Source organism: Capronia epimyces (assembly GCF_000585565.1).
Source record: "Capronia epimyces CBS 606.96 chromosome Unknown aczIQ-supercont1.3, whole genome shotgun sequence".
NCBI classification, from domain to species: domain Eukaryota; kingdom Fungi; phylum Ascomycota; class Eurotiomycetes; order Chaetothyriales; family Herpotrichiellaceae; genus Capronia; species Capronia epimyces.
Window position 1 is genome coordinate 1,851,816 of NW_006912906.1, and position 26,917 is coordinate 1,878,732.

Below are 26,917 nucleotides of genomic sequence, written 5' to 3' on the forward strand. Positions count from 1 at the left end.
TACTTGAAATTCTGACTGAAGGTGATCGGCCATTAACACTGATCCCCCAGCCGTACGAAAAGTCTTATAAACCCTGCGAATCCTGTAACGCGGCCTGACCAACTTGTCTTGTCGACTTCTAGACCCGAATTACTAAAACATGTCGACGACTTCGTATCAGACCAACGCCAAACCTAGGAGTCGCCGTGGGAGTCACGGCGAAGCCTCTGAGAACAATCGCAGTAGAGCCTCCAGCTCCGCTTCATTGAGGTTATCCAAGACGTTGTCCCGGACTCTCGACGAGGTTGCTGTTCCAAGAAACAGCCGGCCTAGTTCACCGGCCATTCACAACTACCGACAGAGAACATTTGACTCCAGGCCGTCTGACCAGTTTATGACTTCCTCGAGACAGTCGACTGGCTCTGTCGATTCGGTCAGGAACGTCAGATCCAGGTATGAGGAGGAGAGGACACGGACGCCCGGATCTGCCGTCAAGATGAAACCACAAGTCGTGCAGTCCTGGGATGACGAACACAGCCAGCCCAATAAACCCATGGCGGGCGAAAATCTGGTCACACAAACCGCAACGGTCGGGGCACCTGAGGCGAAGCCCATGGAGTCGCAGACAAAGGGGCCAGCGCAAACACCATCGTCCAGCGAGACACCAGCATTAAGATTACTGGCGTCCATGCAACCAACTGTTGCTGAAGAAGCCGACGAAAACCTTGTTCACCCGGCATCATCCGTGCCACCGCAGTTGACAACTTCCCCTCCGCTTCCTGCTACCGTCGCTGCACCTTCAGCCACAGTAACCGAAGAGAAGGTTGGCGAGGACGTTGCCCACCCATCTCCCCGGACATCTAAATCCTCTCTTCAAGACCCGTCTTCCGTCTACAATGCCACCGGATCGGCAGCCTCTTCTGGAAATCCGCTGCTTGCCCCACATCCCAAATCCACGGTCACTTTTCTCCAGCCTTCGCTTGTTCAGCAACTACCCGAATCAGGCGAGGGCGAGGTGTCCGTACCCATAATGACGAGTCCCTCTCTAAGAACTGAAGCGACAGACCCCCATGATTCACTGCACAGGACACGCTCCCCAGTAACATCGCCAACGCAGTCGCCTATGCTCCAACATGCCGGCAGTCCTCCCCCTCAACACCTCTTATATTACCCCCTCTCCTTCATGGGCAGTCCGCCTTTTCATCCTGGAATGTACCCTTCCAACTTCACGCCTCCAAACATGCCCCTTGTTTCTGGCGAAGGAGTCCCAAGGTCGGGTTCTGCAGGAGCTGAGGACGAGCGTACAAAGCTTCTAGAAAAGGTTTCCAGTGTTCTTCCAGACATAGATCGCCTCCTGCATTATTACCGCGAAACCCAAGGCCTTTTGACCGAGAAAGATCACCTGGTCAAACAAGCAGAGAACCAACACGAGGAAGAGGTCACCAGACTACGTATCGAGCTGAGCGCAACAAGGGAAGAATATGAAAGGATCATTGGGGACCAAGCGAGGGAAAATGTCAACCTGAAAGGCGTGGTCGCCGAGCGCGATGAGAAGGTGGCGCTTCTGGAAGCCACCTGTAACGAGCTCTCATCAGTCCAAGAACAGCTAGCAGATGTGCGTCAGGAGTATGAGTGCCTGAAAGAAGAGGCGGGGAGGGACAAAGCGCTAATTGAACAGCTTGTAACGGAAAAGCAGGCCCTCGAAGAGGCGGTGGACGGCCTCAAGAAGCAGGCAGCTGAGGAACAGGCTCTGCAGAACCGTACACTGGCAGAGTTGAAAGCCGCCTATGAGGAACAATTGACCGAGAAAGAGCACGAACATGCCAAGGCATTTGCTGAGCACAAGGCCGGTCTATCTAAAGTTCAACTCGATCTTGCAGGCATAATCACGAAACATGCTGAGCAGAAGAAAGACCTGGATTCCGCTCGAGCCATTATCTCAGAACAAGAGCTGTTGTTGGCGAATAAAGCTACCGAGCTCGCTGATGCGTTGCGACTCCATCAGGATGAATTGCAAGCCAGAACCAAAGCAGCGCAAGAAATCGCAGAGCAGCACCTGCAGGAGATTGAGAAGTCGTCACAAGAACTATCCGAATTGAAAACAAAGCACGAAGAAGAAGTGCGTCTGTTGCGTGATACTCACGAGAAGGAGGTCGAAAGAATCGAAAAGGCATCTGAAACCCGACTAGCCGAGGTCGAGGCTGAGCATAGCCGTCGCGAGGCTCAATTACAGGATGAAGTGAACACCGCACTCACCGAGCTCGCCAAAGAGCGAGAGGCGCTTGACGGGTTGAAGACGGAACTCTCAAACTCACAAAAAGCACATAGCGCATTGGCAAGCCAGCACGAGATGACCCGGAAGCATCACGCCGAGTTGGCCGAATCAATGCGCAGTCTAAAAGATAAGCAGGCGGAATGGCATCGAGAAAGCGAAAGGATGGACAAACTTTTGCAGGGCTTTGGGCAACTGGTTTCGAGCAAAAACACAGGCAAAAGCGACCAGTTCTTGTGAGTTGACTCTGGTCTTTTCCAACAAAAGACAATATGGGTGTTTGTTTTCCGCGACAAACCTGCAGCACACGCCACTGGAGTCCGGTCGGCGCCCCCCACAGAAGGTTCAAGATCTTGCTGTAGAGTAGCAGGAGTCTGGCGTCTTTTGGGCAATCCCCAAGGGCTTGTGGACCTTACCTGACTGACGGTTGCATCTAGTGTCAGCGCTTTTAACCAACTGGGGTCCTTGATAGAAGAAATCGCGACACAATTCTTCCAACCCAATCCCAACAATCTTGCGCATCATCAACAAGTATATCAGAAGCTTGGTGTCCCTGACATATCAGGGGTTACAGCGGCGGCCACGGTGCTTCGAAGCTTGGTGATACAAAGCCAGATCTGGAGCATCATACAGCGGCGCGTCTTTGAGCCCTTTGTGTTTATATCGGCGCATGGGGCGGACGACGAGGACAACGTGGAAAAGGAGTTTTGGGCATTAGCATCAATGATACGGGCGAAGAGCTTGCGTCGAGAGGCGATGTGGCGAAGTATAACAATGCGAGCCATCTACGCCAGCGCTGCCGGGCGCAAAGCTACTCGGATTGCGGCGACGAGGCTCAGCATGGAGATCATGGACAGGATCGAGACGTTGACTCTAAGCGAGACCCGTCCAGCGCTGCTCCAAGCGATCCGTGTCGTGGCCAAAGTAGCGGTGGAGACGTGGCGCCGAGCGCGTCTCGAATGGGATCTCATCCACTCGAGCATGCCTTCGACGCCGGAGACTTGGGAGGCCACATCCAGCCCTTCTGATGCTATGCTGTGGGTGCGACCGCACATTGTGAGAGAGCTTGCGATTCGTGGCACCGCTGGAATGGAGGTTCGGGACGAAACTAGCCCTCAGCAAACTCCGACCATGGCATGTTGCATCTACCTGCAGGGCACGGCGCTACATCGGGACTCTCCACTGGTGCAGGCAAGGCGACAGGAGCTGTCAGGGGAGCAGAAGGATAACTGAGGGGGGAAACACAACAGTGGTGTACGGGAGGATACACGGCAGCTGCACGGGAGAGGTAGCAGGAGGGCGGATCTACTGTCATCCGTCCATCATTGCATCTACCACCACGACCCCTTGGGCCACCAGTTCATATTCAATATATTGCCCTTGCCTTAGTTCACATTTGCCATAGCTATCTCCACTTTTGTCGAGAGACTTCCTCAACACAGGCTCAGCTCTTATGCTGGACAACAAAGAGGATCGATGATGTGAAAGATATTCAAATGACGTCCTGACGGAGATCCCAGCTGCGCCAAAGATCGTGATCTTGACGTATTCGTCGTCCTTCCTCCTCTTTTAAATCAGTCAAAGTCCGACTGACATCTTGTTAATAGCAAAAGGTCTGACAACGGAACCCCATGCTATCATTAAAGCCATCTGATCAAGGAGAGTCGGCTCCGAAAAGACATCGAGGGATCATTATGGTAGCTTTGTCGAAGAGCTGGTGTACGATACCCTGCCATATATATCAGACACCACAATTCGAGTCTGGTAATTGTCATGGGGGCAAGAACTAGAAACCAGTCTGCCTTGCTCCTATGCCTTTGAAGAAACCCCGGACAAACGGCGGCCTTACTGATGGGGGTCCTGAGGTAGCAGAACACCCTGGCTGTTAAATGCAGTCTAATATCTTTGGACACACCACCCTGCATGGCGCAGCGCGAATCAAACCGCGCCACGTTGGTTCGGCCATCATGGATGGCAGCACTGAATATGAAGGTCCTCAAAGGAAATGCTGTTCGGTTCTCATGGCGGCAAGCCCGCGGTGGCAGATCAAGGAGGTAAGGTCTCGAAATGGTTAAAGTACACGCAGCAAAAGCATGAACTTGAACAGGGAGGATCCGGCTTGTATGTCGCCCGGCAAGTCAGATAGTGCACAAGTCCAGCAAACGCGATGGGAGGCAATCGGCAGTGCCAGTCATACGTGCAGCGCAGAGTGCATGTCGACTTCTTGAGAAGCGTGCCTTGTCAGTGAATTGGCCAGTGAAATCCCCAGGTAGCCATCCACCATAAGATCAGCTAGGCCTCGAGATGCAGGATGCCATCTTCTCTTGTGACAGCTTCCCGACCTGAAGCTCACGAAAGTATCCTTCTGTTCTTATGCTCCCACATGCTCTGTCGAGACCATACGCTCCGGCACCAACCCACGCTGCTGCGCTGGATCTTCTCAATCTGTGATCCTGTCAATTCTCACTGGATTCAGTCCAGACACCGGTCGCTGCAGTATTCAGTATAGAAAATGGCGAAGAAAAAGTCCAACCTCCCCAAACCCGAAGGAGAGACCAGGACATGTTTCATGTTCCCGGCACACCATAAGGACATTATCAGCGCCGTGCCACACTCCATGACGTGTGCATGGGTTCAAAAAAGCGCCAGCAACCGCAACGCCGACAGGAAACACGCGAGCCACGTCATGGGCAGGTTCAGGTGCACGAATACCGCCTGTGATATAAAGGGCTGGAGCAGCAAGATGGTGGCTATACTGATAAGGGGTTATGCGGGAAACGGGTACAATGCTGTGGTGTTCAATCAGCGTTGCAAGGCCTGCAACGAGCTAGGCACTCTGCTTTTGGACGAGAAATCTTATGTTGAACGCGTCGCATACAGAATCCAGAAGTGGGCGGGCGTTCGAGTCGCGCCGCCACATTACGACGCCAAAAAAGGCCGGCCGCACAAGCGAGAATTCTGCGAGGGTTGTAAGAGAGGTGTTTGTCGACAGGGGGATGACTGAGTTTCAGTGGCGGTTCGATAATGAGCAAGTTGAGAGAGCGGTTTGAACTAATACCCTTTGTATGTGGTACCTGTTAGGTGCCTAGGTATATACCTACATACTGCACAGTATCCGTACGGAGTATGCGTATGGATACAGCTGAAATGGGAGTTTGAAATAGCGGCTCATGGGCGTCTTGCTCTGCGGTAGCCGCCTACCACTTAGGCCAGTCTGTTCAGTCTGTCAAATGGTCGCCGAGTTGGAGTGCAGCCACTCGAGGCGCAGCGCGTTGCCCAGCGGCATTGGCGTTAACATTACCATTAACCCTCACTTCTTGTCCACCAGGTCCTCCGTGTTCTTCTCCCCGGTCTTACATGGTGTCGTCGACCAACCTTCTACCAACCCGTCGCTGCTCTTAGGATTCGCATCGACCATGGCAGACGAGCCGGGCACGCTCAATTGGCGCCTCAGCGCCCATCCCATCACTCTCCTGACGTATCTCGGCTTCCGAATAGGTAGGCCTGCCCCAGGATCAGAAGCAGAAGCAGAAGCATCACCTATAACGCGTTCGTGGGTGTTGGTTTCTAGCGAGCATGGTCTACAAGATACTTTCCGTCCCATCCCGTGCAATTCAGATGAAAGCCTCCTGTACTAACTCATCACATGGATTTGACCGTGGCAGGCAGCCTCCTCATGTACCTCTTCGGCGTCCTCTTCATCCGCAACTTCGTCCTCGTCTTCATCCTGACGCTGCTCCTGCTGTCCCTCGACTTCTACTACCTGAAGAACATCGCCGGGCGCCGGCTCGTCGGCCTGCGGTGGTGGAACGAGGTCAACACCGCCACCGGCAACAGCCACTGGGTCTTCGAGTCGGCGACCGACGGCAGCCGCGTCGATAACAAGACGGACAAGCGCTTCTTCTGGCTGAGCATGTATACTGTCCCTGCGCTGTGGGTGGCGTTGGCCATTTTCGCCATTGTGAGACTGCAGAATCTGATCTGGCTGGTTACTATCGGTACGTTTCTTGTATATTTCCCACTACAGTGGTCACGGGTGTTTTCCGTCCCGGGACGGCCTCGCATGCTTTATATGCTGCGCTGAAAGTTCGAGAGTCGAGACTGATCTTTGTTTTTGCCGGCCCTAGTGATCGCTTTGGTTCTCACCATTACCAACACCGTCGCCTTTTCACGCTGTGACAAATTTAGCCAGGCCTCGAGTTATGCCGGTTCTGCCTTCCTCGGCGGTGGACTCGCCCGCGGTCTTGCGAGTAACATGGTCGGCCGCTTGTTCAAGTGATGCTTGAAGAGGGAAAATAAACCACTCCAAAGGGGTGGGGGAAGAGCCGACTTGGGTCTCCGCCGAGGACTGAACTGATCGAGTTACATGTTGATCTGGAGATGGAGATGGTTCGAGATCAGGACTGTGAACTCATCGAGTTGCATGTTGATCTGGCGATGGAGGCGGTTCGAGATCAGGCCAGTGGGATTCTTCATGTACGAGATGGAGACGGTTCGAGATCAGGCCCGGCTTGGTGGGATTCTTCATGGACGAGATGTCGATGTCGACAGACGAGACAAGCAACGATGCATAAAAGCCCTCATCGGCACTCTGCCTGATGTACTATGTATCGTATGTATGCTTGACGCCTTGGCGTCGAGTCTGCAAGGATCAGTGACAGCTCGATCATCCCTGGATAGTGACTTCCCAAAGGCACCGAGGCGAGGACGCTGCGAAGCACGTCTCGTCTTCCCCAATTGACAATTGAATGGTCTATGTCTATGAAGCTACCAAGCCCAATGGAGGTTTCCCCCAATTAGATGGTGTATGAAGCTACCAAGCCCGATGGAGTGGGTGACAATGAATGGCTATGTACGGATACATGGATGCTAGTCGAAGAAAAAAACATACTTATTACCAGTAAACCCATGATAGTCCTAGAGATCCGATTGTCCACACCCTTGATCTTGATATCAGGAGCATCACCCCCCCATTCCCATTATCTGGCATAGTTAGATACAAGTACCCAGTCGAGTCTAGTCCGATATTTTAACATTGGCTCTCTATTTTTGGTGCTATTTTCCCTAGGGGGTGTATACCCTCCATTCTCTTCGGCACAGGAACGCACTTTCTAATCAAGTCTTTATTGCCCCTTTCTCTTGGCCTCTTCTTCCCCGAGGAGCGTCAGCTCCATTTGCTCAAACCCTCTTATTGCCTGGCCATACTTGTCCCAAACCTCCTTGTTGTAGCCGTCGGCGATCCTCTCGACAAACTCATCCTCGCGCCACCGCTTGCCAATCAACTCCTCAAATGTCTCGCCGGCTTCACGTTCCATTGCCCACACAGCCTTGTACGCAGCACCGAGAGCACAGGCATTTTCACCCACGTCAAGCTTGAAGACTCCCTCGGACCCACCGAGGACTTGCCCGGCCACCGTGGCGATTGCCTTGTTCCGGCTACCGCCGCCGACGAGGTAGACTCTGCGCGGCTGCGGCGGGAGACCCTTGGCAGGCGAAGAAACGAGGTGCTGCGAGCGTAGGCGAAGCGACAGAAATTGCGACTCCACGATGACTCGCGCGTCCTGCTCAGGGCTCTGGGGCACCGAGGATGCCCGCGTGAGGGTGTCAGATTTCGGATCATAGGCGAAATGCCACTCCCCTGTAGGGAGGTCGGGAATGATCTCGGGGCGAGGGAAATACAGACCCAGCTGCATCGGTTTAGAGGGGTCGTCCTGTGCAAGCGGCGACGTGGAGAGCAAATGTTTGTCGAACTCGGCCCACGAGGTTCTGTCCATTACATCGGACTTGGAGTTGATCGCGTCCCGCACCCTCTCTCGCGCCAGACCGCCGTTCTTGTAGCACAGCATGAACATGTACAGGCCGGGTGTGGTGGGGGAATTGAAGAAATGCGTCGATGGATCCGGTTTGTATTCAGACGTCGACATTAAGAATGTTGTAGAAGTTCCCAGGGAGACCATGGCGTCGTTGTGACGGAGTGGCAGGGCAAGAATGGTGGACGGGTTGTCGCCTGTGGAAGTGATGATCGTGCAGTCGTCGCTGAATCCATGGCGCCGCACGAAGTAGTCTGAGATTGTTCCTAGATGGGCACCCCCGTCTTCAGGTACATCGCCGAGCTTCTGTTTCAAAGCTTCCACGCCTGATGGACCTGCGGCTAGCTCGAGGAGCTTCTCGTGCCACGTTCCGGCTTTGATGTCCCAAAGGTTCATACCACACACGTCTGAGATATCAAACGGCGCAAACTTGCCCAAAAAGACGGTCGCAATCCAAGATGAGACGAGGGTTATTCTCTTGGTCTTAATGTACTTGTCCGGGTATTTGCGCTGAAACCGCAATATTTGCGGACCTGTAAAGCGGTGGTGTGCTTTACTTCCCGTGACATACGCCAGCTGGTGTTCGTTGCTGAGTATCGAGTCGAACTCGTCGCATTCCTTCTGAGTGCTTGCATCCTGCCAGTTGGGACTGTAGGGGTGGGCAAATGCAGCGTCGAGTTGAGATTCTAATGTCTTATTAGGGTTGAGTTGCGCCAATAAATGCTCGGCATCAGCGTTCCAGAAGACACTTCCATGCTGCATCCCCGAGCCACTGATGGCCTTTACTCGTTTGAAGTCGAGACCGTCGTCTCTCAATCTGGTAAGGAGAACGTCGATGGCCTGTAGCCACATGGCCACAGGTGCGAAGACTTCACGTTCAGCTTCATTGACCATGACCCCTTTGTTTATCTTAAATCCTCGAGCGTCGGCATCGAAGTCAAACTTGGCATCGTGCACCTTTTTCAGGCTGGAGTCGACAACCAACCCCTTTAACTGCTGGGTGGACAAATCAAACCCCAAATAGAGAGGGCCGGAGGATGCCATTGTTGCAAGCGAGCTGCAATGAAGGTGGTCGGTAGAGAATGTGAAGCCGACAGTCCAGCCTGGGTTTCTCAACAGATGTTTCCCGCGTGATGAAATACAGTGGAGAAGGCTAGGCCATGCGCAGTGACGTGTGGCGGTTTATACGTCGGAAAGGTGGTGAGCGTGGTGGTGATATACAGAGAGAGGGCCGCGATGAGACAATGATAGGCAATGCTCCGGTGGACACACACCACCTGTCTTGGCGTATGATATCAGCCTGAAATGCCGCCGCCACGGTCGTTCTTGGGCAGTGGAGCCCTGAGAGGGCCGGGGAACAACGCGGCGACGGATGAAAATAGGAAGAGGCCCAGTGTGTCAAGAATCTTTTTTGCTTTTCATGGTCGTGTGCACATGGCCATTTGGCTGACCATGAGCGTGGTCGTGGCCATGGCCGTGGTCGTGATTATGACTGACTTCATCTTCGGGCTCTGGGCTACTCCTGACACTGACATCCGGGTCGATAAAGTCGCCAGCAAGTGTCGTCTGGGTATCGTCCGCCGAGATAAACTTGATGCGAACACGACGGACACCGCGTACTTTGGCTCCAGCCCTCTCTCGCACTGCGTGTTCGATGACTCCCAAGCGCTCTAGTGGTAGGTCTTTGGGCACGGCCAGTTCGATCTCCATCAAGTAGTTTTGCCCGGATTTGACACCTTGGATGTCTCTAATTTGTGTTTGATCACCGAATTCGACGGCGGGTATGCCTTTGTCAAGATCTCCCTTCAAAGCTTGTGAAGCGGCTCTGCGAACAGAATCTTTGATTTCGTCGTCCACAGTGACGTCTGCAAGCTCCAGTAGAGAAGCTTTGGTATTGCCCCATCCAGCTCTTATAACCATCGCCGATATAATCAGCCCGCCAACAGGATCCAACCATGAAGCATCCGTGAACAGATGTGCTCCGCCGATGGTAGCAAGGGCGACGATGCTGGTCAGGGAATCGACACGGTGGTGGATGGCATTGGAGGCGAGGACGGAAGATTTGCGTTCTCGGGCAACTTTCATGGCTGTCATGTGTGAGTGGTGGACACGCAGCGGTATAGAGCCAACTTACTTGCTTGGTACAACCACTCCTTGACCACGATTGAGCCTCCAGCAAGCCATGCAGCGTTGATGTCTGGCACTGCCGCTCCATGACTATGGCTGTGACCGAGGAACGAGAACAGCCGGTGTGAATGCTCTCCGTGCTCGTGCGCGTGAGCAGTAATTGTGGCGGCGTCGAGGAAGAGCTGCGTGTACAGAGCGTCCAAGCTATTGAAACCCATGCCTATGCCACCAAATAGCAACAGACTACTTACTCCCAGAGCTCCCAAGCTCTCAATCTTGCCGTAACCACTGGGAAACCTGGCCGTCGCTGGCTTCAGCGACCAGGAGATGGTCGCCAGGGTCATGAAGTCGGAAACCAGATCAGTCAAGGCATGAAATCCGTCGGCGATGAGGGCTTGAGAGTTGAAAATGTATCCCCCGACACCCTTCCCAAGGGCCATGGCGACATTGACGCAGAGCCCAATCCTTGTTATTCGCACCCCCGGATCTTTCTTGTTCTTCGAGACCAGATAGGCCGAGTCGTGACTGTGTCCATGGCCATGAGAGTGGCCGGCATGGCTCCTTGACTGCGTTTGCGTTTGGGTCACCGACATTGGCGACAGCGACGGGCAAGTAAAGACAAGGAGGCGGGTAGGTCGAGGCAGAAGTGGTTTGGAGGGCCGTAAACTCGCGTGACGGGATCTATTTAAGCACAGGTGGCTTGCCAGTCTGACTCGTATCGTCCGGAATCCTGGTCGCAGCCAAGGGGCCATGCGTCGCGTTTCAGCGCGGAAGGAGTGCGTCAACGACATCTGCAGGTGGCAACCGACGCGTAGGCGGATTCGTAAGTCGACGACGGCTCTCGGTTCCTGTGTAAGCTCTCACCCCATGCCGCTCCTGGCCAGGTAACTGTGCTCGTGTGCTCGTGTACGGAGTACTCGTGTGCTCGTGTGCTCGAAGAAAGTCTTCTACGCCAGGAGTTGCAACCTGCACCCTCGGCCGAAAACAGGCAACTGGGGCCTAAGCCTAAGGAGCCTCTTTTTCCCAGGGCCCTAAGGCTGTCTAATTTTCCGCACCCACGCCTTCATCCCAATCTTCGAGAGAGAGCAAATGGTTGTCCAAGCTTTTTCCACCAACATTTACGCTATCATCTGGAATATAGATAATTAGGACTGTCTTAGAGACTTCGCTTGTTTCAGCATTAGTGTTGGCCAGGCCATGCTTATTTGACCACTATAGACCTATAGTAGGGAGGCCTTAGGGTGGAAGGCCTTTGTGACGAGATACTTTGACTACTACGGAGTGGTCAATCCTTGTGATCAAATCTGATGCCTCCTAAGCCTCCTGAGCCTACCTGAGATATAGACGGAGTGCCAATTGCTGGGGGACCTGATCCACCTCTGCCCAATGACCCATGACACTGGACACTTTTACATATTCTCTCTCGTGTTCTCCATGAATCATGCTTGATCACACTGGCCTGCTTCAAGCAGCGGCTTTGACAACATTGAAGCCATCGAGCGCAGGCAGGACCTTTCTAATCTCCTCGCCATAGTTGTGCAACCCACCGGCATAATTCGTCTGCTCGAAAGCCTTGTCAGGCTTGCTTCCACCCATGTATCTGAGAAACCTAGTCAGTGATCTGATGAAAGATTGCCAAAGGGAAGGGGGGAAATGCGCAACAACTTACGTGCTCTTGGTGGTAGGGAATAGGGTGGCGTCGCTCAGCTCGTTAATCCTCTTCTTCCAGGCCTTGCTGGCCTCTTCTGTCGGGTTGATGTACTTGACGCCGTTGCGCTCGCAATTCCGGATCACGTCGGTGATCCATCGACCCTGGACCTCGATGGTGGTGGGCCCGTTGGAGAGCAAAGTCGGCCCGTGAGGCCCGTACAGGTGGAACATGTTCGGGTAGCCCGCCACCGTGGTGCCCAAGTAGGTGTAGGCGGCCTTCTTCCACTGGTCGTCCAGGCTCTCGCCGTTGACGGCGTGCAGGCCCATCGCAGTCATCCCTCCCGTGACCACGTCGAACCCCGTGGCGATGACGATGACATCCAAGTCGTGGTGAGTGCCGTCTTCCAGGTTGATGCCGGTCTCGTCGAATCCGACGATGGCGTTGTTCTTGATATCGACGACCTCGACGTTGGGCCTGTTGAACTGTTCCAGGTACGAATACTCGAGGCACGGACGTTTGATGCCCCAGTAATGTGGCATCTTCTCCGGCACCAGGATTTCCTGCTTCTTGGGGTCGTTGAGGCGGGCTCGTTGTTTCTTCACCCAGAAGTTGTACGCCTCCTGGTTGGCCTTTGGGTCGGTGAGGTAGTCCTTGTAGTTGCCCAACCAGTAGCGGAAGCCGCCGTCCTGCCAGAGCTTCTCGTAGAACTTTTCGCGCTCCTCGGGCGTGTCGTCGAACGTGTTCCGCTCCGAGAACGTGTACAGGAACCCGCCGAAGCAGTGCTCGCGCAGGGCCAGGAGCTCCGGGTACCACTTCTTAGCCGCCTCCTGCTCCTCGACGGTTAGGTCGCGCTGACGCATGGGCACCGTCAGGTTCGGGGTGCGTTGGAAGACCTTCAGGTGCCCGGCCTTGGGGCCCCAGGCCTGCGTGATCTGGACCCCCGTGGCGCCCGTTCCAATGATGCCGCATTTCTTGCCCTCGACCGGGATCTCCTCGTCGGGCCAGAAGGACGAATGGTGGATCACGCCCTTGAACTTGTCGATCCCGGGCCAGTCGGGCACGTACCGCTTCGCCGCGAAGCCGGCACAGATGACCAAATACTTGGCTTTGGCGGTCCGGCCGTCGGCCGTTTTGACGTACCAACGCCCTTCGTCAGTGTTGAAGTGGCCGTCGACGACGACACTCTCAAAGGCGGTATTGCTCTTGATGTCGAGGACTCGGTCGCAGGTGTCAAAGTAGTCCCGCAGATCGTGGTAGTTCGGGTAGTTATTGGGCCAGTTGTGCCTGATACAATCGCGCCCAGTCAGCTTCTTTCTTCTTGTATATCGGGGGACGGGCAGGATGCAGGACCGGCAACATACGCTTTGATGACTTCCGGGATATTCAACTGGTATTCAGGAACCTCGGAATCCACCATAGCCCCCGCTATTTGTTTTGGTCAGCCAGAAGTGGTCAAGGAAGACAGAATAGCTGCACCAACGGTAGCAATTCCAACGCCAAGTGCCGCCTAGGTCAGTGCCGGCCTCATAAATGACAGTTTTCAGTCCCTCTTTGCGGAGAGAGTAGAACATAAACACGCCGGCAAACCCCCCTCCGACAACCAAGGCGTCTACCTCGAGGTTGTCGGCATATGGGCCGTCTGTACGCCTCCGGCGGCCATATTCTGACAGCTGGGTCTTGAGTTTCGGATTGGTCAGTTCAACTTTGGCCATGCCGGGCGGGTGATGACTGATCGATTGTGCTGGTCCAAAGTGACGATGGTCAGGAATAGAATTGCAGGTGGAATGTTGGTTCTGATGGCCCGGGCTCTCATCGTTCTGATCTATTAAGTACCTTTCATTGTTCCCTGTTCAATTTTCCCCTCAAATTCACCTAGAATGGAAATAGGTGGTGATGCGGAAAACCATTGATAGTGGCCTAACGGTGCGGATCCGGATCCGGTTCCGCAAGCTGGGAAGGACAACTCCCCCGCCCCCATGTTTCCCTCTCCAGACTACCCAATAACCGAGTCTGGGGACAGCTGGGGCTATCTCAATGGAAAATGTGATTATCATGCTGGAGGACGATCGGACCTGGGCCGGGGAGCCGATGCTGATCTGTGCCCGGATGCGGATCCGCCTGTGTAAAGGGGGAGAAAGAGAGGGATTTCCCCGCCGTTGCAGGAATACAATTGGGAAAAGATCCCACGCGACGTATGTCAAGTCGGAACCGCCTATACCAAGCCCTCGGTAGGCACACGGAAAGAAACGAAAGCTTGTCGGACAGACTAATACAATCGATCAGTGGTGCCGCCCACAGAGCGGGAAGATGACTGTGACTCCTTTTTGTTCCCAGGAAAAGAACTCGCTCTCAGCCGGCCAAACTGCATTGCGAATATCGAACTTTGTGATTGAGAAACATTTTTCTTCCTGCTTCAGCACAACATGGGTCTCTCCAGCGAAGCTGTGAACAAACTGCAGAGTGCGTTCAATGATGCCTGCGCCGACCGAGACAAGGGCCTCCCCGGAGTCGTAGGAGTCGCCGTAGGGAGGGATGGCAAGGAATTGTTTGCCCATGCTGCGGGCAAGCGAGGCTTTGGTTCTGAAGAGCCCATGACCCTCGACAACATCTTCTGGATCGCTTCGTGCACCAAGATGATCACGGGTGTTGCCTGCATGCAGCTCGTGGAGCAAGGAAAGCTGTCCCTGGACGATGCCGCGCAGACAGAATCTCTGTGTCCAGAACTCAAAGACCTGCAGGTGCTTCAATCCGATGGAAAGCTCGTGGCCAAGAAGCGAGGAATCACGCTCAGGATGCTGCTCACGCACACAGGTATGTAGCCGCCTATGCTTGCCTTTGCTTCCTCGATTGACTGTTGACCTGTCTGGTGATCAGCTGGATTCGGCTACACCTTTTTCAACAATGAACTTCGCGACCACAGCAAGCCGATCGGGTATGACGAGTTTTCGGGCCACCTGAGCGACATCATCCAACCTCTTGTGTTCCAGCCTGGGGAGGGGTGGCAGTACGGGGTACGTATAATAGATTCATATCAGACACCGTCCCAATTTACACCGACTGACTCACCTTTGATTGCAGGTGGGCATTGACTTTGCAGGTTTTTGCGTCGAGCGGGCGACGGGCCTGTCGCTCAACCAGTACTTCCAGAAGAACATCTTCCAACCCTTGGGTCTGAAAAACATTTCCATGTTCCCCAACGGGCAGATGAAGGACCGGTTGGCCTACATGAACTCCCGCGCGCCCGATGGCAAACTCAGTCCGCGAGATCATCTTCTGCATCGCCCCTTGGTGGTGGCGACGCAAGAAGAGATCGACTCCTGCGTGAACAGCGGAGGCGCAGGATGCTTCGCCAAACCCCAAGAGTACTGCCAGATCCTCGCCACCTTGCTCAACGACGGCAAATCTCCCAAGACTGGAGCCCAGATCCTGCAAAAGGCCACCGTCGATTCCATGTTCCAGAACCAAATCTCCCAATTTCCGGACTTCGGCAGACAGGGAATCCCTCCGGCAAAGCCGGATCTCACCAACGAGATCCCGGATCTGTATCCCGGCAAAAGTCAAGGCTGGGGCTTGACCTTCATGATCTCGGACGGGCCCACCGGGAGGTCCAACGGCACTGGTCATTGGGCCGGCTTGCCCAACTTGTTCTGGTGGTGTGACCGAGAAAAGGGTGTGGCGGGTATCATCGCCTCACAGGTCCTACCTTTTGCCGATGCACAGGTTTTGGGCTTGTGGGTTAATTTTGAATCTGGGGTGTACAGTGGGCTGCTTCAGTGAAGTGGTTGTAAGTGTAGACTCGGTCACAGGTTTCTTAGATTCTAGGTATCTGACCCAAGACTTCGTGGAAATTTGTTCCGTCGGACGGGCATTTTGGACGGATGAGGCTCAAAGCATGTAGCGGAGTGGGTGTGTCAGGAGTCACTGACTTGTCGAGATGTCGACGAGACTCGTTCGCCGCCTTAAGGCCCCGGATGCAAATCAAACACTTTTTGGAGAGAGCATCATAGTAGGCGGAGCTGTCTCGCTAGAATCGTCACAGAAGCAGATGACCACACAGTCCATGGTATGTGGTGGCAACACTGGAAACCTTAGGAATAGCGATAGTGCATCTTGAGCTGGAGTTAGAGCAGGAGATGAGGTTCGTGCAGACCTCGTCAAAACTAACTACCATGGGAAGAATCATGGCTAGGATGACGGCCCGTGTGGTGTTGGTAGCAGACATGAAGAAACTCGCCTCGTGGCAGGCATTCCGAGAAGAGGACCAACAGAGCAACAGAGGCAGAAGACCAATCTGGACGCCGAAAGAGAGAGCGTCGATAGTTGCGAGGATTGGGAGGATTGGGAGGGGTGGAAAAGTGATGACAACCTTACCTGCACTGAGTGGCATGTCACGTGCCCTGACTCAACCGACTGCCGTCGCGAATGTCCTCTGCCTTCATGACCCTTGAGAGCCTCGAGCCTCGAGCCCTGGCATACTTCCCGTGTCTGTTCTCTACGCAAGTCAGAACGCAACGGAATGGGCTGGCAGCTGTAACATAATACCCGCACAAGTCGAACGGGCCTGGAGATCTCCTGGTACCATTCCTTCGCGATATCGAGTATTCTAATACATAGTCTCAGAAAGCAAGCCCCGGACATACCCCGGTTCGCTGTCGACGTGCAAACCCCTCTACGTTTCGGCGACTGTCTTCATCTTCAGCCTTCCAGTTTCAGCCGCTCCAGGTCTTTGATGGCCTCTTCTAGTCTCTTCACCTCACTCTCGGCGTCCTGCAGTTTGTCCTGCTCCCTTCTCTTCGTCTCGGCGCTGACCTTTTCCCAGCCAGCGGCACTCATAATCTTCCTGCTCTTTTCTGCCTTTGCTTTGGCATCCTCAACGCCCTTTGCCCGCTTCTTCAATTCTTCCACAAGGTCAACGCGCCCCGCAATCTTCAAGTACACCGCAGCCTCAGCGTTGATGTTCTGCAACGCAGATCCCGCGGGCGGAAGAGAGTCGGCGCTTGGAGGAAGAACCTCGATTTCGCCAGCATACTTGCCACCGAGAGATTTGATGGATGTTCGCTCATCAGATGCTGTCCTGAAGGCAGACTCCGAGGAGGTTTGAATGACAAGATCGCCGGGTTCTTTGAATCCGTACTGCGCCAACAAGCTGCGCACCCCTGTCGAGATGGCCATGATGAACTCGTACTTTTCGGCTTCCTTGGGGGCATCGAGCTTCTCATCGAATTCAGGATACTTCGCAATCATGATACTTTCCGTGGTGTCATCCTTACGCCGGGGTAGCTTCTGCCACAGGTGCTCCGTGAGGAAAGGCATCAGAGGATGCAGGAGAAGCAGGCCACCTTCGAGGGCCGTATACAATGTCTGTTGGGCCGACTTCCTCACCTCTTCTGGGGCTTCCGGGGTGAGAATGTACTTGGAGTTTTCGATGAACGTGTCGCAAAGCTGGGTGAACCAGTATTGATAGAGCGCACCGGCAGCCACTGAAAACTCACGGCCTTCGATTGCCTCATTGACCTGTTTTGTGACCAGATTCAGCCTGTGCAGAATCCAGGCTTCCGCCAAAGATTTGGGTCGGTTATCGGTCGCCGTGGCGTCTGGGACGAATCCTTCACCAAGCCGTCCTAAGGCGAAGTTGGTTGCTTGATAGATCTTGTTGCAGAACCTTCGCTTAGCCTCGATCTCTCTGATGTCAAAAGCGATATCGCCTCCTCCCGTAGTGTAGTTCACAAGCGTAAATCGAAGAGCATCCGCACCGCATTCCTCGATACCTTTGGGAAATGCCGACTTCTGATACGCTTTAGCCCGGTCGATCTCAGCAGGGTCAAGGTTTCCAGCATAAAGCGTCTTGTGCAGGTCCTCGAGCGAGATGCCCTGGATAATGTCGACAGGATCGACCACGTTGCCCAACGACTTCGACATCTTTCTACCTTCAGCGTCGCGGACTAGCGAGTGGCAGTACACCTCCGTGAACGGTACATCGCCGGTCAACTTCAGCCCAAGCATGACCATTCTCGCCACCCAGAAGAAGAGAATATCCCAGCCCGTCTCGAGCATAGAGGTAGGATATAGTGCCCTCAGGTCGGAGGTGTCTTTCGGCCATCCGAGGGTGGAAAAGGGCCAGAGGGCGGAGGAGAACCACGTATCAAGCACATCCTCGTCCCATTTCAACGTGAACTGCTTCCCTGGGAACTTCTTTTCGGCCTTGGCACGAGCTTCCTCCTCGTTCTCGGCGCACACCCAGAATCGATCGTCAGCTTCATCACTCGCCTCACCATCGAGTTGAATAAAGTACGCCGGTGCGCGATGACCCCACCACAGCTGTCGGGAAATACACCAATCCTGAATATTCTGCATCCAGAAATGGAATCGTCGAGACTCGGTCTCAGGTTTGATCAGGATTCTTCCATCCAGCACCGCGTCATCCGCAGCCTTGGCTAGATCGGTCATCTTCATCCACCACTGAGGCTTTAACACTGGCTCAATAACATCTTTACTCCGTTGACACATAGGGATCGTCATCGGGTTGTCCTCCTGCTTTGTATAGAGGTCAAGTTCTTTAAGGGCATTGATCACACCGTAACGGACGTCGAACCGCTTCTGGCCAGCGAAAGGCCCGGCGTTGGCATTCAATGTGCCGTCGTCGTTCAGAATGTTGATGAATTCCAGGTTGTGCTTCTTCCCCTTGGCAAAATCGCTGGGATCATGCGCTGGGGTGATTTTCACAGCACCAGTACCGAACTCCATCTCCACCTCCTCGTCTGCGAAGATGATAATCTTACGGTCTGGAATAAAAGGATGGATGGCGGTCTTCCCGACAAGATGTTTGTACCTCTTGTCATCGGGGTGTACAGCAATACCCGTATCACCCAGCATGGTTTCCGGACGTGTCGTTGCAATCTCAATGAAGTCGTAGCCTTTGAACCGGTCCGGAGAAGTCGATGACTTGTGCGAGTCATCTCCTTTGCTGATTGGGTATTTGAAGTAGGTGAGCACTCCAAACTCAATCAGCTTGTCGTAGCCTGGCACCTTCAATTTCGTCCGACCTTTGAGTTCCTTGTTGTCGACTTCGAGATTGGACAGGGACGTGCTGAGAGCGGAACACCAGTTCACCAAGCGGTTGGCTCTATAGATGATGCCTTCATCGAATAGATCAATGAACGTTTTCCGGACCGCGAGGGACAAGTTCTCGTCCATCGTGAACGCTTCTCGGGACCAATCCATCGAACCCCCCATTCTCTTAAGCTGGCTCGTGATATTGGCATGGTACTTGTCTTTCCACTGCCATATCTTTGCTAGCAAAGCTTCACGGCCTATATCGTGTCGAGTTTTACCTTCAGTCTTCATCAGGATCCGTTCCACCACGCTTTGCGTGGCAATACCAGCGTGATCGCAGCCCGGGATCCACGCCGTGGTTTTCCCTTTCATCCTAGCATGTCTGATCATTGTGTCCTGCAGTGCGTTGGTCAGGGCGTGACCCATGTGAAGGGACCCGGTCACGTTCGGAGGAGGGATGGGGATGACGAATTTTCCTGCAGGCTTGATTTTGCCATCCTTGGTGAACTGAGGCTTAAAGTAGTCTCTGCTTTCCCACCATTCGTACCGGCCGGATTCGATCTTTTGGGGCTCGTAGGCATCGGCCGCGGCGGCTTTCTTGATTTTCTCCTTCTTTGCTGCCTTGGGTGCAGCATCGGCCGGTGGAGCTTGCTTTTTAGATTGCTTCTCCTGGAACTTCGCGAGTTTTTCGGCCTTTTTACGCTCTTTTTCAACTGTGGGAGGCATAGAGTTAGAGTCTAGATTCTTCAAGAGGGATAGTGATCGCGGTCAGTGCGATGAGTTGGGCTCTATATTGCTGACGGCCAGCTACACGATGCCATTGCCCGTGGCAGCTGCTTTCCCAGTCATTCACCACGATGCCTCGGTGACCTGGTACTCGTCTGACGGTTTCTCGGGTGCGTCACGCTCCGCAAGACAGCGCAACCCGAAAAACGTGTTCTCAAAACCATCGCGCATCAATGCGGTCCTTCAGCAGTGGCTTGCATACTTTCTTTGGCCGTCTTTGGCTTGCCTGCCTCGCCCATCACAGTTTGGCCCTTGTCATTGTCTTGCAAATCCTTTCCGGGCACATTCTGGCCCATTGAGTCTTTTTTGGCGGCATCTTGGGCTATGGAAGCAATATCGGAGGATACTGGCGGAGGAGGTCCTGACGGCGAGCCTGTTTGTTCACCAGCTAGAAGAGTGTGTCAATCCCCGACCCACGCTCTCACAGAAGTCCGTTGAACTCACTGGGATTGTGCGATGCGGCATTCAGAGCCATAGTGAAACGAGGTAGCCGTCTCCAAGCAGGAGGAGGGCGCAGAAGGAAGGGCCTGATAAGTATTTTGTTAGACTGCCTCGCGGCTACAGGAACGCCCGTTTCTTCAAATGAAGTCACTGGCTCCTGATATAGACTGTAAATACAAGCAATGAGTCACTTTGACGTATTTTGGGGGACGACAGCACTAGATTATGCGTCGCAACTCATCCTACTAATTAGCGGTTGCTCCAAAAATATAGCAGCCACGCCAAGACTGACATCAGGCAAATGTACGAGTACGGAGTACGGAGTACTACTACTACTACTACTATTACATGACTCGAGTTCAAGCTGCGGACTGGTTATCAAACTACCATTGCGTAGGAGTTTCTTGCACGAGAAAGCCACCCTTGACGCTTTACTGAGAATGCACCTGACGTGGCAATTGAGCCGGGTTCCACGCAATAACCTCTGTCCTGGCCAGTTCCATGCATCAAACAGTCACCGTCGCTTCCCACCCTCCTAATACTTCGATACTTCGTGCATCGCAGCGCCTCGGGCCTTTTCTCGGACCATTGTCCTTCGGCATCAAGCTGCATCCGCGGTGTCACGGCTTTCTAGACTGCCTCTTTGTCATTGCTCATCACTCATCCGGGGCATGATTGCAAGCCGTGACAGACTGTCTCATCATCCCTCGTGATGACCAGTTTGTGGGGGTTGAATTACATCTTGTCGGTGGGCCTCTGGATCAAGAGACATGGTTCTGTGAACTCTGTTGTGCCGCAGCGGACCTCACTGGTGCGAAGTACGGGTGTGCCATTGCTTCCTGGGCCGTGAGACGATCCTATAGCCAGTAATCAGTAAAGGGCGGTTCCCAGCTGAAGACCGGAAACACAAACCTGATGGTCGTATCTGAGCAATTTGTCAAGAAAGTCGATGGCTTCCGGGCTCACAAAACGCTGGTTCTCAGCATTCACAAAGCTTTGCCACGGCTTCTTGGGAAACCTGCTTAGAATGTCGTCGTACTGTGCATCCAGTTCGATGTCGTACTTATCCAGGTACTCAAAAAGCTCGTCCGTCCCCAGTACCTTGGCTATCTTGACCAGTTGATCAGCGTTACTGTTTCCATGGAAGAAAGGCTCCTTGCGAAAGATCATGGACGCGAACATGGCACCAAGAGACCACATGTCAAGCGAGTAGTCGTACTCCTGAAAGTCCACGAGCAGTTCAGGGCCCTTGAAATATCGCGATGCCACCCGGACATTGTACTCAGTCCCTTGGTGATAGAATTCCGCCAACCCCCAGTCAATAAGTCGCAACTGTCCGCTGTTAGTGTCCAGATCTTGCGCAAGACTGACCAGCGATCTCACCTTTCTCTTCGCATGGTCAATCATGACATTGTGCGGCTTGACGTCTCGGTGCATGATACCCTTGCTGTGGCAGAAGTCCAGCGCCTTGAGCAACTCGTTGATGTAGTATCGCACGTCGTAGTCGACGAAGCGGGGATAGAGTGTCCTGAAATCGGTATTGTCGACATTTTCGAAGATCAAGCTGGGTGTTTTGCTCTGGCTGTCGCGCACGACGTCAAGTAGGGCAATGATGTTGGGTCCGCCAGAAAGGTTTTGTAGGATCTTGATTTCTCTCTTGATCTTCTTCTTCTTGACCGGCTTGAGCACCTTGATGACGCATTTCTGATAGTTGGCAACGTTAATGCCTTCGAACACCTCAGAGTATTTTCCTCGCCCTGTTTATGGCCGTGTTAGCGATTTGCGCAGGCAGTAGGATTCCGCGATGGAGCCCGACCAATCTTTCTCACGATCTCGTAATTTTCCAAGACTCCCCATGAGATAGCCACGGAGTCATAATCCCAGTATGACCGTGGCATTTTGGCGTTGACATCGGCGTAGACTCGCGCCATGGCTGCGGTTGCGGTCGGTCGCGGGGCTGTCTCATGCGTTGGAGGAGGGCCGGCGCTGGATGCCACCTCTGATCGGGAGACTGGAATATGGTAGCGCAGCCGCAGAGCACTGTCCTGGCGGCTGCCCGGCTAAGAGGTGCGATACTGTGGGTAAACGAACGTTGGTAGGGGGTCAAATCAATACGATACAGTCCTTGGTGGGAGCCTTTGATCTGCCGCCGGGTGCAGTGATTCAAGGCTGCTGGGGAGTGTACGGGCAAAACGTGCATTTTTCTGCATCTGGCGCAGGTGGTCCGCCCACTCCGCCCTACTTCCCACAGTCTGGCACCGCAAGGCTGGTCCTGGTCCCCCTGCTATGGGAACACACTTGTATACAATGTGGCCACGGCCTTCGCTACACTAGCTAGGGCTTTATCGAGGCCTCAAAGCATACATCCTGACCGGCAATAATCCCAACGCTTTCGGAAATCCAGTCTGCAATTCGGTCTTGACCAGCTTCAGCCCAGCCTGTTCAAACCCGATCCTCCAGTTCTGGTCACTGCGGGTGACGCTGCTGTCTTCTTCATCGAAGATGTCTGCTGCAAATGCATCTGTGGAGAGATTTTCCTTCACGATGATCCAGCCATTCGCTCGCAGCAAAGGAATCAGTTTGGTCAGATAACTGACCAAATCGGCCATGGAAAGATGATTCAAGCACCATTGGTTGTAGATCAGATCGTACCTTCCGGTTGTTGATGTGGCTGCCGGAGTGGCCTCAGCATCTAGGCCAGGGGCTGAATATGAGGGGATGGAATCCGCCGTCCATGTCTGCAGCGGCACGTTATATACGCGCTGCAGTTGCCCAGATCGCACGACTGGCGAGTCCTCTGCTGTGAGCACGTCCGTGAATCGCTTGACAGGCTCGATGATGTCGATTTTGGAGCAAATTCCGGCTAGTAGATTGAGTGTGACGCGGCCAATTCCCGCTCCGGGCTCCAGACAATGCTGAAATGCATATTCCGCTTGATCGTGTGGCGCGTTTGCGCTCGGTCGGGCCCGGTCACTTTTATCAAGGCGTTGCAGTTTGCGTAAGAAGTTCCGCGAGAACTGAAGGTCAATGCGGGAAACCTGCGGGTAGCCCCCTAGCATCCCGTCGACGCTGGGAGTGATCTTCGACCAGTAGGCCACCTGGTCGGGAATCGAGATGTTGGAGTCTGTATCCATTGCATGGCCTGGCGTTTCTATGGCGGGGTTTTCAGGTCCCGGCTGTGACTGAAGCTTGCCACTTTCGTAGTCGATATCCTGCGGGTCAGGAGAATGGGATATGCGAGCTCGTTTTGTCGGCGGCATTTGTATCACTCTGCGAGGTTGCCCAAGGGTGCACGCTTATTCGGCCTTGTTTCGCGACGATCTTGGAGCTGGAAGAGGCTCGTAGAAAGTGCCACAGTGCGCCAATATCCGATCAGCGGGACCTCGTCGGCTTACTCCAGGGGCATGGATCATGGAACGGGGTTATGGGGGTATATCAATGGCGAACACGTAAAACTCCTTGTCGTCTCGGCGAGCCTCGCCGACATTCATATGCAGTTAGCCTCAGCCTTGTGTCGCCTTGGCAGTCCAATTCAAGACTGTGACCTTCGCGTCTCGCGTGTCTTTTCGCGTTCCTTTCGCTTCCGTTATTAAGTAGGTAGGGACGTGTAGGTATAGTTGTCAGTGTACGCCGTACTCCCTGGGTGAGCTCCGCTGCAACGGCTGATACGTTCACAGAGACCTGGTGTCTCTCTGTTTCCACCTTGCCTCCGCCTGTTTCCTTTTCTCCGCCGCGCTGTCATCTACCAAACCCAACCAACCATACTATTCAATCCGGCAGCTGTTGCGACCATCCAACCTGCGAAAACATCAAATAACAGCGGAATTCCTGGCTTGCTCCAGCTGCGAGAACCCGACCAGGGCGAGGACCAATACGACCAGCTCATCCACGAGTTTCTCATCGTGGGCGAGGTTCTGCCCCAAGATCTCCAACTGACCGAGCTTGGACATGCTCCACTTGGTATTTAAAAACCGTGCTATCACCACGCCGCTCTGCTCGCTTACACAATCGAAGTCGAGATATTCAAATGAGGTCTTGCTCCTCCATTTCAATCTCCGAGCTTGTGGATGACTTGCCGAGGTGTACGTGAAGGTGGCATGCGGCGTGGGCGTGTTATGGTGATGGCGCTGGAGCGTGACGCCCACTCCGCCGATTTGCACGTCGATCTTGGAAGTCAGGGTATAGAATGCGGCCATTCCCACCAAGGTCTCGGCCTCACCGGGCGAGGTAGAGGCTCTCTGTACCATCAGTTGCGGCTTGTGTGAGCTGACTGTGGTGGTATACGAGAGCGTGTTGGCTCCGGCGGTCCTGTCGAGGACCATGAGGTCCTTGCCTGCCATCTTGGCGTGCTTGACCGCAAAAGTGCGTGAGGCCACTTGCGTGTGGTACGGCTGCACAGGGTACGAGGGGAATCCTTGAACCTCAAGATTGGCGCTGTTGCTACTGCCTGAATAAGGTGATGCCTGCGACTCCTGCTCACACCACGTTTGTCATCAGCAACATATTTGTCTGGGAGACAATATCGGTCGGGCGTCTCCACAAGCCCTGCTTCTACTAATAATAGTAATAGCGAGAGCGAAAGCGAGAGTGGACATACCGGTGGGTCGCGGAGACCGTTGCGCTCTCGGTAGTCATAGCGCTGTTTTCCATCTTGCATGAATCTTCGGTCCATTGTACGGTGTGCGTACAATATCTGGGGCCTGCTTGGGTCTGGAAGCGATCTGGTGTGTAGTCCGGCGCGAAATACGACCTAGGAGAGGGCGAGGAGGGGAGACAGTGAGTGAGGCTATGCTCTTGAGATGGACTGCGCTCCGTACTAACTTTAATGGCTACCTTGTTGGCTGTAACAAGGCGGTCAGAAGGCTGAACCTGAGGCTGAGGCTGAAGGTGAGCGAGCACGAGGGGCAGCAGAATGTGCTAGTCTGGCGCAGACTCAGGCTCAGGCCTGTCCTTCATGAGGCCTTAGCCCCCTGTTCCCTGTCTCTTGTCCCCTGCCACCTTGTGCCTAGGAAGCCCACGGCAGATCCTAAGGTCACACTAACCAAATCCGGTGCGATGCTGCGCTCCGGGGTCAACTGGGGCTTAAAGGCTCACGCTCCACTACTGCATCGCAACAGAATGGCCTGTGGTATATAAATGGTATAAAATGCGTCGACGGCTCGAGCACGGCAGATTGCTAATGCTATGTAAAGCCATGTTGCTGTGGGCGGCAGGCTGGGGCACGTCGACTTTCATGCTCCATTTAAGACACCGCCAGAACCCTTCTTCTGCTCTAGGGATACACACATCTCTGAAGCTCGTTATCCCCCTTCTCCCTTCTTCTCCAGCCAAAGTTTCCCACCTTGGACCGACGCCTTGAAGGTGAGGTCTGGTGATCATGGCCATCGAGAAGAGTCTATACGCCTACAGCCCAAGCCATGTTCTGCCCATCGTCTTCGCAGCACTTGTGGGCGCTTCACTAGTTGTTCACATCTTACAGAACTAGTAAGTGCATCAATCAGCCCTTTTCCTCGATATCCCGCATACTAAGGAAGCCTCCTCCTCCTCCAGTCGGTACCGGTACTGGCGCATCACGTTCTTCATGTTCTGGGGCGGTGCGGTATTCACGACAGGATGGATCGTCCGCTGCATTTCGACCTACCACCCTGGCCAGCTGGGCCTGTTCATTGCACAGGCGGTGTGCATATACGGCGGGCCTCCCATCTACTCGGCGGCCGAATACAACATCCTGGGCCGACTGATGCACTATCTGCCCATGCATGCACCACTCAACCCCAGCCGGGTGCTATATTTCTTCCTGTACCTGGGGATTGTGGTGGAGGCAGTGACCGCTGCCGGGGCAGCACGCCTTGCTGCAGCAAGGGACGACATCTCGCTGTACCAGAGTGGAGCCGTTCTGATCTCTGTTGGACTCGTCCTGCAGGCGGTGATTGAATGCCTCTTCATGGGCATGGTGGCGTGGCTGCATCGCCGCTGTGTGCTCTCCGGCATGCTGGCACCCAACGTGCGCACGATTTGCATCATGCTGTACGGCACGTCCACCCTCATCTTGCTGCGCTGCGTGTATCGCGCCATCGAAGCCTTCAGCACCATCGCCTCGCCCACCTCGTGCCTGGGTCTCTGTCGTGCCATCCTCTGGCACGAATGGTACGTCTTTGCCTTCGAGGCTGCACCAATGGTCTTGTACACGTACTGGCTCAACATCATCCACCCGGGCCGGTTCTTGCCACGCCAGTCGACCCGCTATCTGGATCCTGATGGCAGAACGGAACGAGACGGGCCCGGCTGGATTGAATCCCGCGCCACCTGGTGGACTTTCTTCGACCCTTTTGATCTGCGTGGCCGAGCCAAAGGCCAGCTCCACCATGAAGCCTTCTGGTTGCAGCCGGAGAAGTGGCTAGTCTGTAGCGACACCAGCTACGCGCAACGATCCTTTGCGAAGTCGAGACCTGCATGGTTGCCTTGAGGGGAAGCTTCGAAGTTAACACTGCATGCAGTGGCCAGTGATGGTTCCAAAATGCTTGTTCGGACCAGCAGATCCGAGTCTAGGATTCACAAAAGCCACAGTGGCCCCTCTGCCGCGGACGGTTGCTTCTTTGTCGGAACGGAATCATGTCGTTTAAATTGGTTCTATCGTGCCGGGGGTTGAGGGTTGAGGGTTGGTCGTGGGCGCAATGCCAGTCGAATATAAGGGAGGCAGGCCAGGACCGGTAGATTGTATTTAGCTATCCAGGTCGATAGGTCAATATTGACATGGGCTTGTCATGGGCACCCATGTGGTTGGGCTGCTTCACGCTA

At 54.1% G+C, this 26,917-nt stretch overlaps 12 protein-coding genes across 12 annotated transcripts; 4 read left to right on the forward strand and 8 right to left on the reverse strand.

The window, feature by feature from the left end:
• Positions 1-139: 139 nt before the first annotated feature.
• A1O3_03941 (uncharacterized protein) lies at positions 140-3,484 on the forward strand (the record flags this gene model as incomplete). The annotated part of the gene is made up of 2 exons (XM_007734073.1): positions 140-2,487; positions 2,689-3,484. The coding sequence occupies 2 exons, from the start codon at positions 140-142 to the stop codon at positions 3,482-3,484; spliced, it is 3,144 nt and encodes a 1,047-aa protein (XP_007732263.1).
• A 2,413-nt stretch (positions 3,485-5,897) lies between these two features.
• Positions 5,898-6,530, forward strand: A1O3_03942 (uncharacterized protein; the record flags this gene model as incomplete). The annotated part of the gene is made up of 2 exons (XM_007734074.1): positions 5,898-6,249; positions 6,379-6,530. The coding sequence occupies 2 exons, from the start codon at positions 5,898-5,900 to the stop codon at positions 6,528-6,530; spliced, it is 504 nt and encodes a 167-aa protein (XP_007732264.1).
• An 844-nt stretch (positions 6,531-7,374) lies between these two features.
• Positions 7,375-9,105, reverse strand: A1O3_03943 (D-xylulose kinase A; the record flags this gene model as incomplete). The annotated part of the gene is made up of 1 exon (XM_007734075.1): positions 7,375-9,105. The coding sequence occupies one exon, from the start codon at positions 9,103-9,105 to the stop codon at positions 7,375-7,377; it is 1,731 nt and encodes a 576-aa protein (XP_007732265.1).
• A 354-nt stretch (positions 9,106-9,459) lies between these two features.
• Positions 9,460-10,781, reverse strand: A1O3_03944 (uncharacterized protein; the record flags this gene model as incomplete). Its single annotated transcript, XM_007734076.1, has 2 exons — positions 9,460-10,148; positions 10,196-10,781. The coding sequence occupies 2 exons, from the start codon at positions 10,779-10,781 to the stop codon at positions 9,460-9,462; spliced, it is 1,275 nt and encodes a 424-aa protein (XP_007732266.1).
• An 871-nt stretch (positions 10,782-11,652) lies between these two features.
• Positions 11,653-13,551, reverse strand: A1O3_03945 (uncharacterized protein; the record flags this gene model as incomplete). The annotated part of the gene is made up of 4 exons (XM_007734077.1): positions 11,653-11,788; positions 11,858-13,123; positions 13,201-13,264; positions 13,320-13,551. The coding sequence occupies 4 exons, from the start codon at positions 13,549-13,551 to the stop codon at positions 11,653-11,655; spliced, it is 1,698 nt and encodes a 565-aa protein (XP_007732267.1).
• Positions 13,552-14,262: 711 nt separating this feature from the next.
• A1O3_03946 (beta-lactamase) lies at positions 14,263-15,616 on the forward strand (the record flags this gene model as incomplete). Its single annotated transcript, XM_007734078.1, has 3 exons — positions 14,263-14,650; positions 14,714-14,850; positions 14,918-15,616. The coding sequence occupies 3 exons, from the start codon at positions 14,263-14,265 to the stop codon at positions 15,614-15,616; spliced, it is 1,224 nt and encodes a 407-aa protein (XP_007732268.1).
• A 918-nt stretch (positions 15,617-16,534) lies between these two features.
• On the reverse strand, positions 16,535-19,618 carry A1O3_03947 (valyl-tRNA synthetase; the record flags this gene model as incomplete). The annotated part of the gene is made up of 1 exon (XM_007734079.1): positions 16,535-19,618. One exon carries the CDS (start codon positions 19,616-19,618, stop codon positions 16,535-16,537), a length of 3,084 nt encoding a protein of 1,027 aa, XP_007732269.1.
• Positions 19,619-19,848: 230 nt separating this feature from the next.
• On the reverse strand, positions 19,849-20,153 carry A1O3_03948 (uncharacterized protein; the record flags this gene model as incomplete). The annotated part of the gene is made up of 2 exons (XM_007734080.1): positions 19,849-20,066; positions 20,123-20,153. The coding sequence occupies 2 exons, from the start codon at positions 20,151-20,153 to the stop codon at positions 19,849-19,851; spliced, it is 249 nt and encodes an 82-aa protein (XP_007732270.1).
• A 727-nt stretch (positions 20,154-20,880) lies between these two features.
• Positions 20,881-22,050, reverse strand: A1O3_03949 (CMGC/CK2 protein kinase; the record flags this gene model as incomplete). The annotated part of the gene is made up of 4 exons (XM_007734081.1): positions 20,881-20,976; positions 21,032-21,451; positions 21,503-21,876; positions 21,936-22,050. 4 exons carry the CDS (start codon positions 22,048-22,050, stop codon positions 20,881-20,883), a joined length of 1,005 nt encoding a protein of 334 aa, XP_007732271.1.
• A 411-nt stretch (positions 22,051-22,461) lies between these two features.
• On the reverse strand, positions 22,462-23,379 carry A1O3_03950 (uncharacterized protein; the record flags this gene model as incomplete). The annotated part of the gene is made up of 1 exon (XM_007734082.1): positions 22,462-23,379. One exon carries the CDS (start codon positions 23,377-23,379, stop codon positions 22,462-22,464), a length of 918 nt encoding a protein of 305 aa, XP_007732272.1.
• A 549-nt stretch (positions 23,380-23,928) lies between these two features.
• A1O3_03951 (uncharacterized protein) lies at positions 23,929-24,791 on the reverse strand (the record flags this gene model as incomplete). The annotated part of the gene is made up of 2 exons (XM_007734083.1): positions 23,929-24,591; positions 24,717-24,791. 2 exons carry the CDS (start codon positions 24,789-24,791, stop codon positions 23,929-23,931), a joined length of 738 nt encoding a protein of 245 aa, XP_007732273.1.
• A 705-nt stretch (positions 24,792-25,496) lies between these two features.
• On the forward strand, positions 25,497-26,585 carry A1O3_03952 (uncharacterized protein; the record flags this gene model as incomplete). The annotated part of the gene is made up of 2 exons (XM_007734084.1): positions 25,497-25,603; positions 25,670-26,585. 2 exons carry the CDS (start codon positions 25,497-25,499, stop codon positions 26,583-26,585), a joined length of 1,023 nt encoding a protein of 340 aa, XP_007732274.1.
• Between the last annotated feature and the right edge of the window lie 332 nt (positions 26,586-26,917).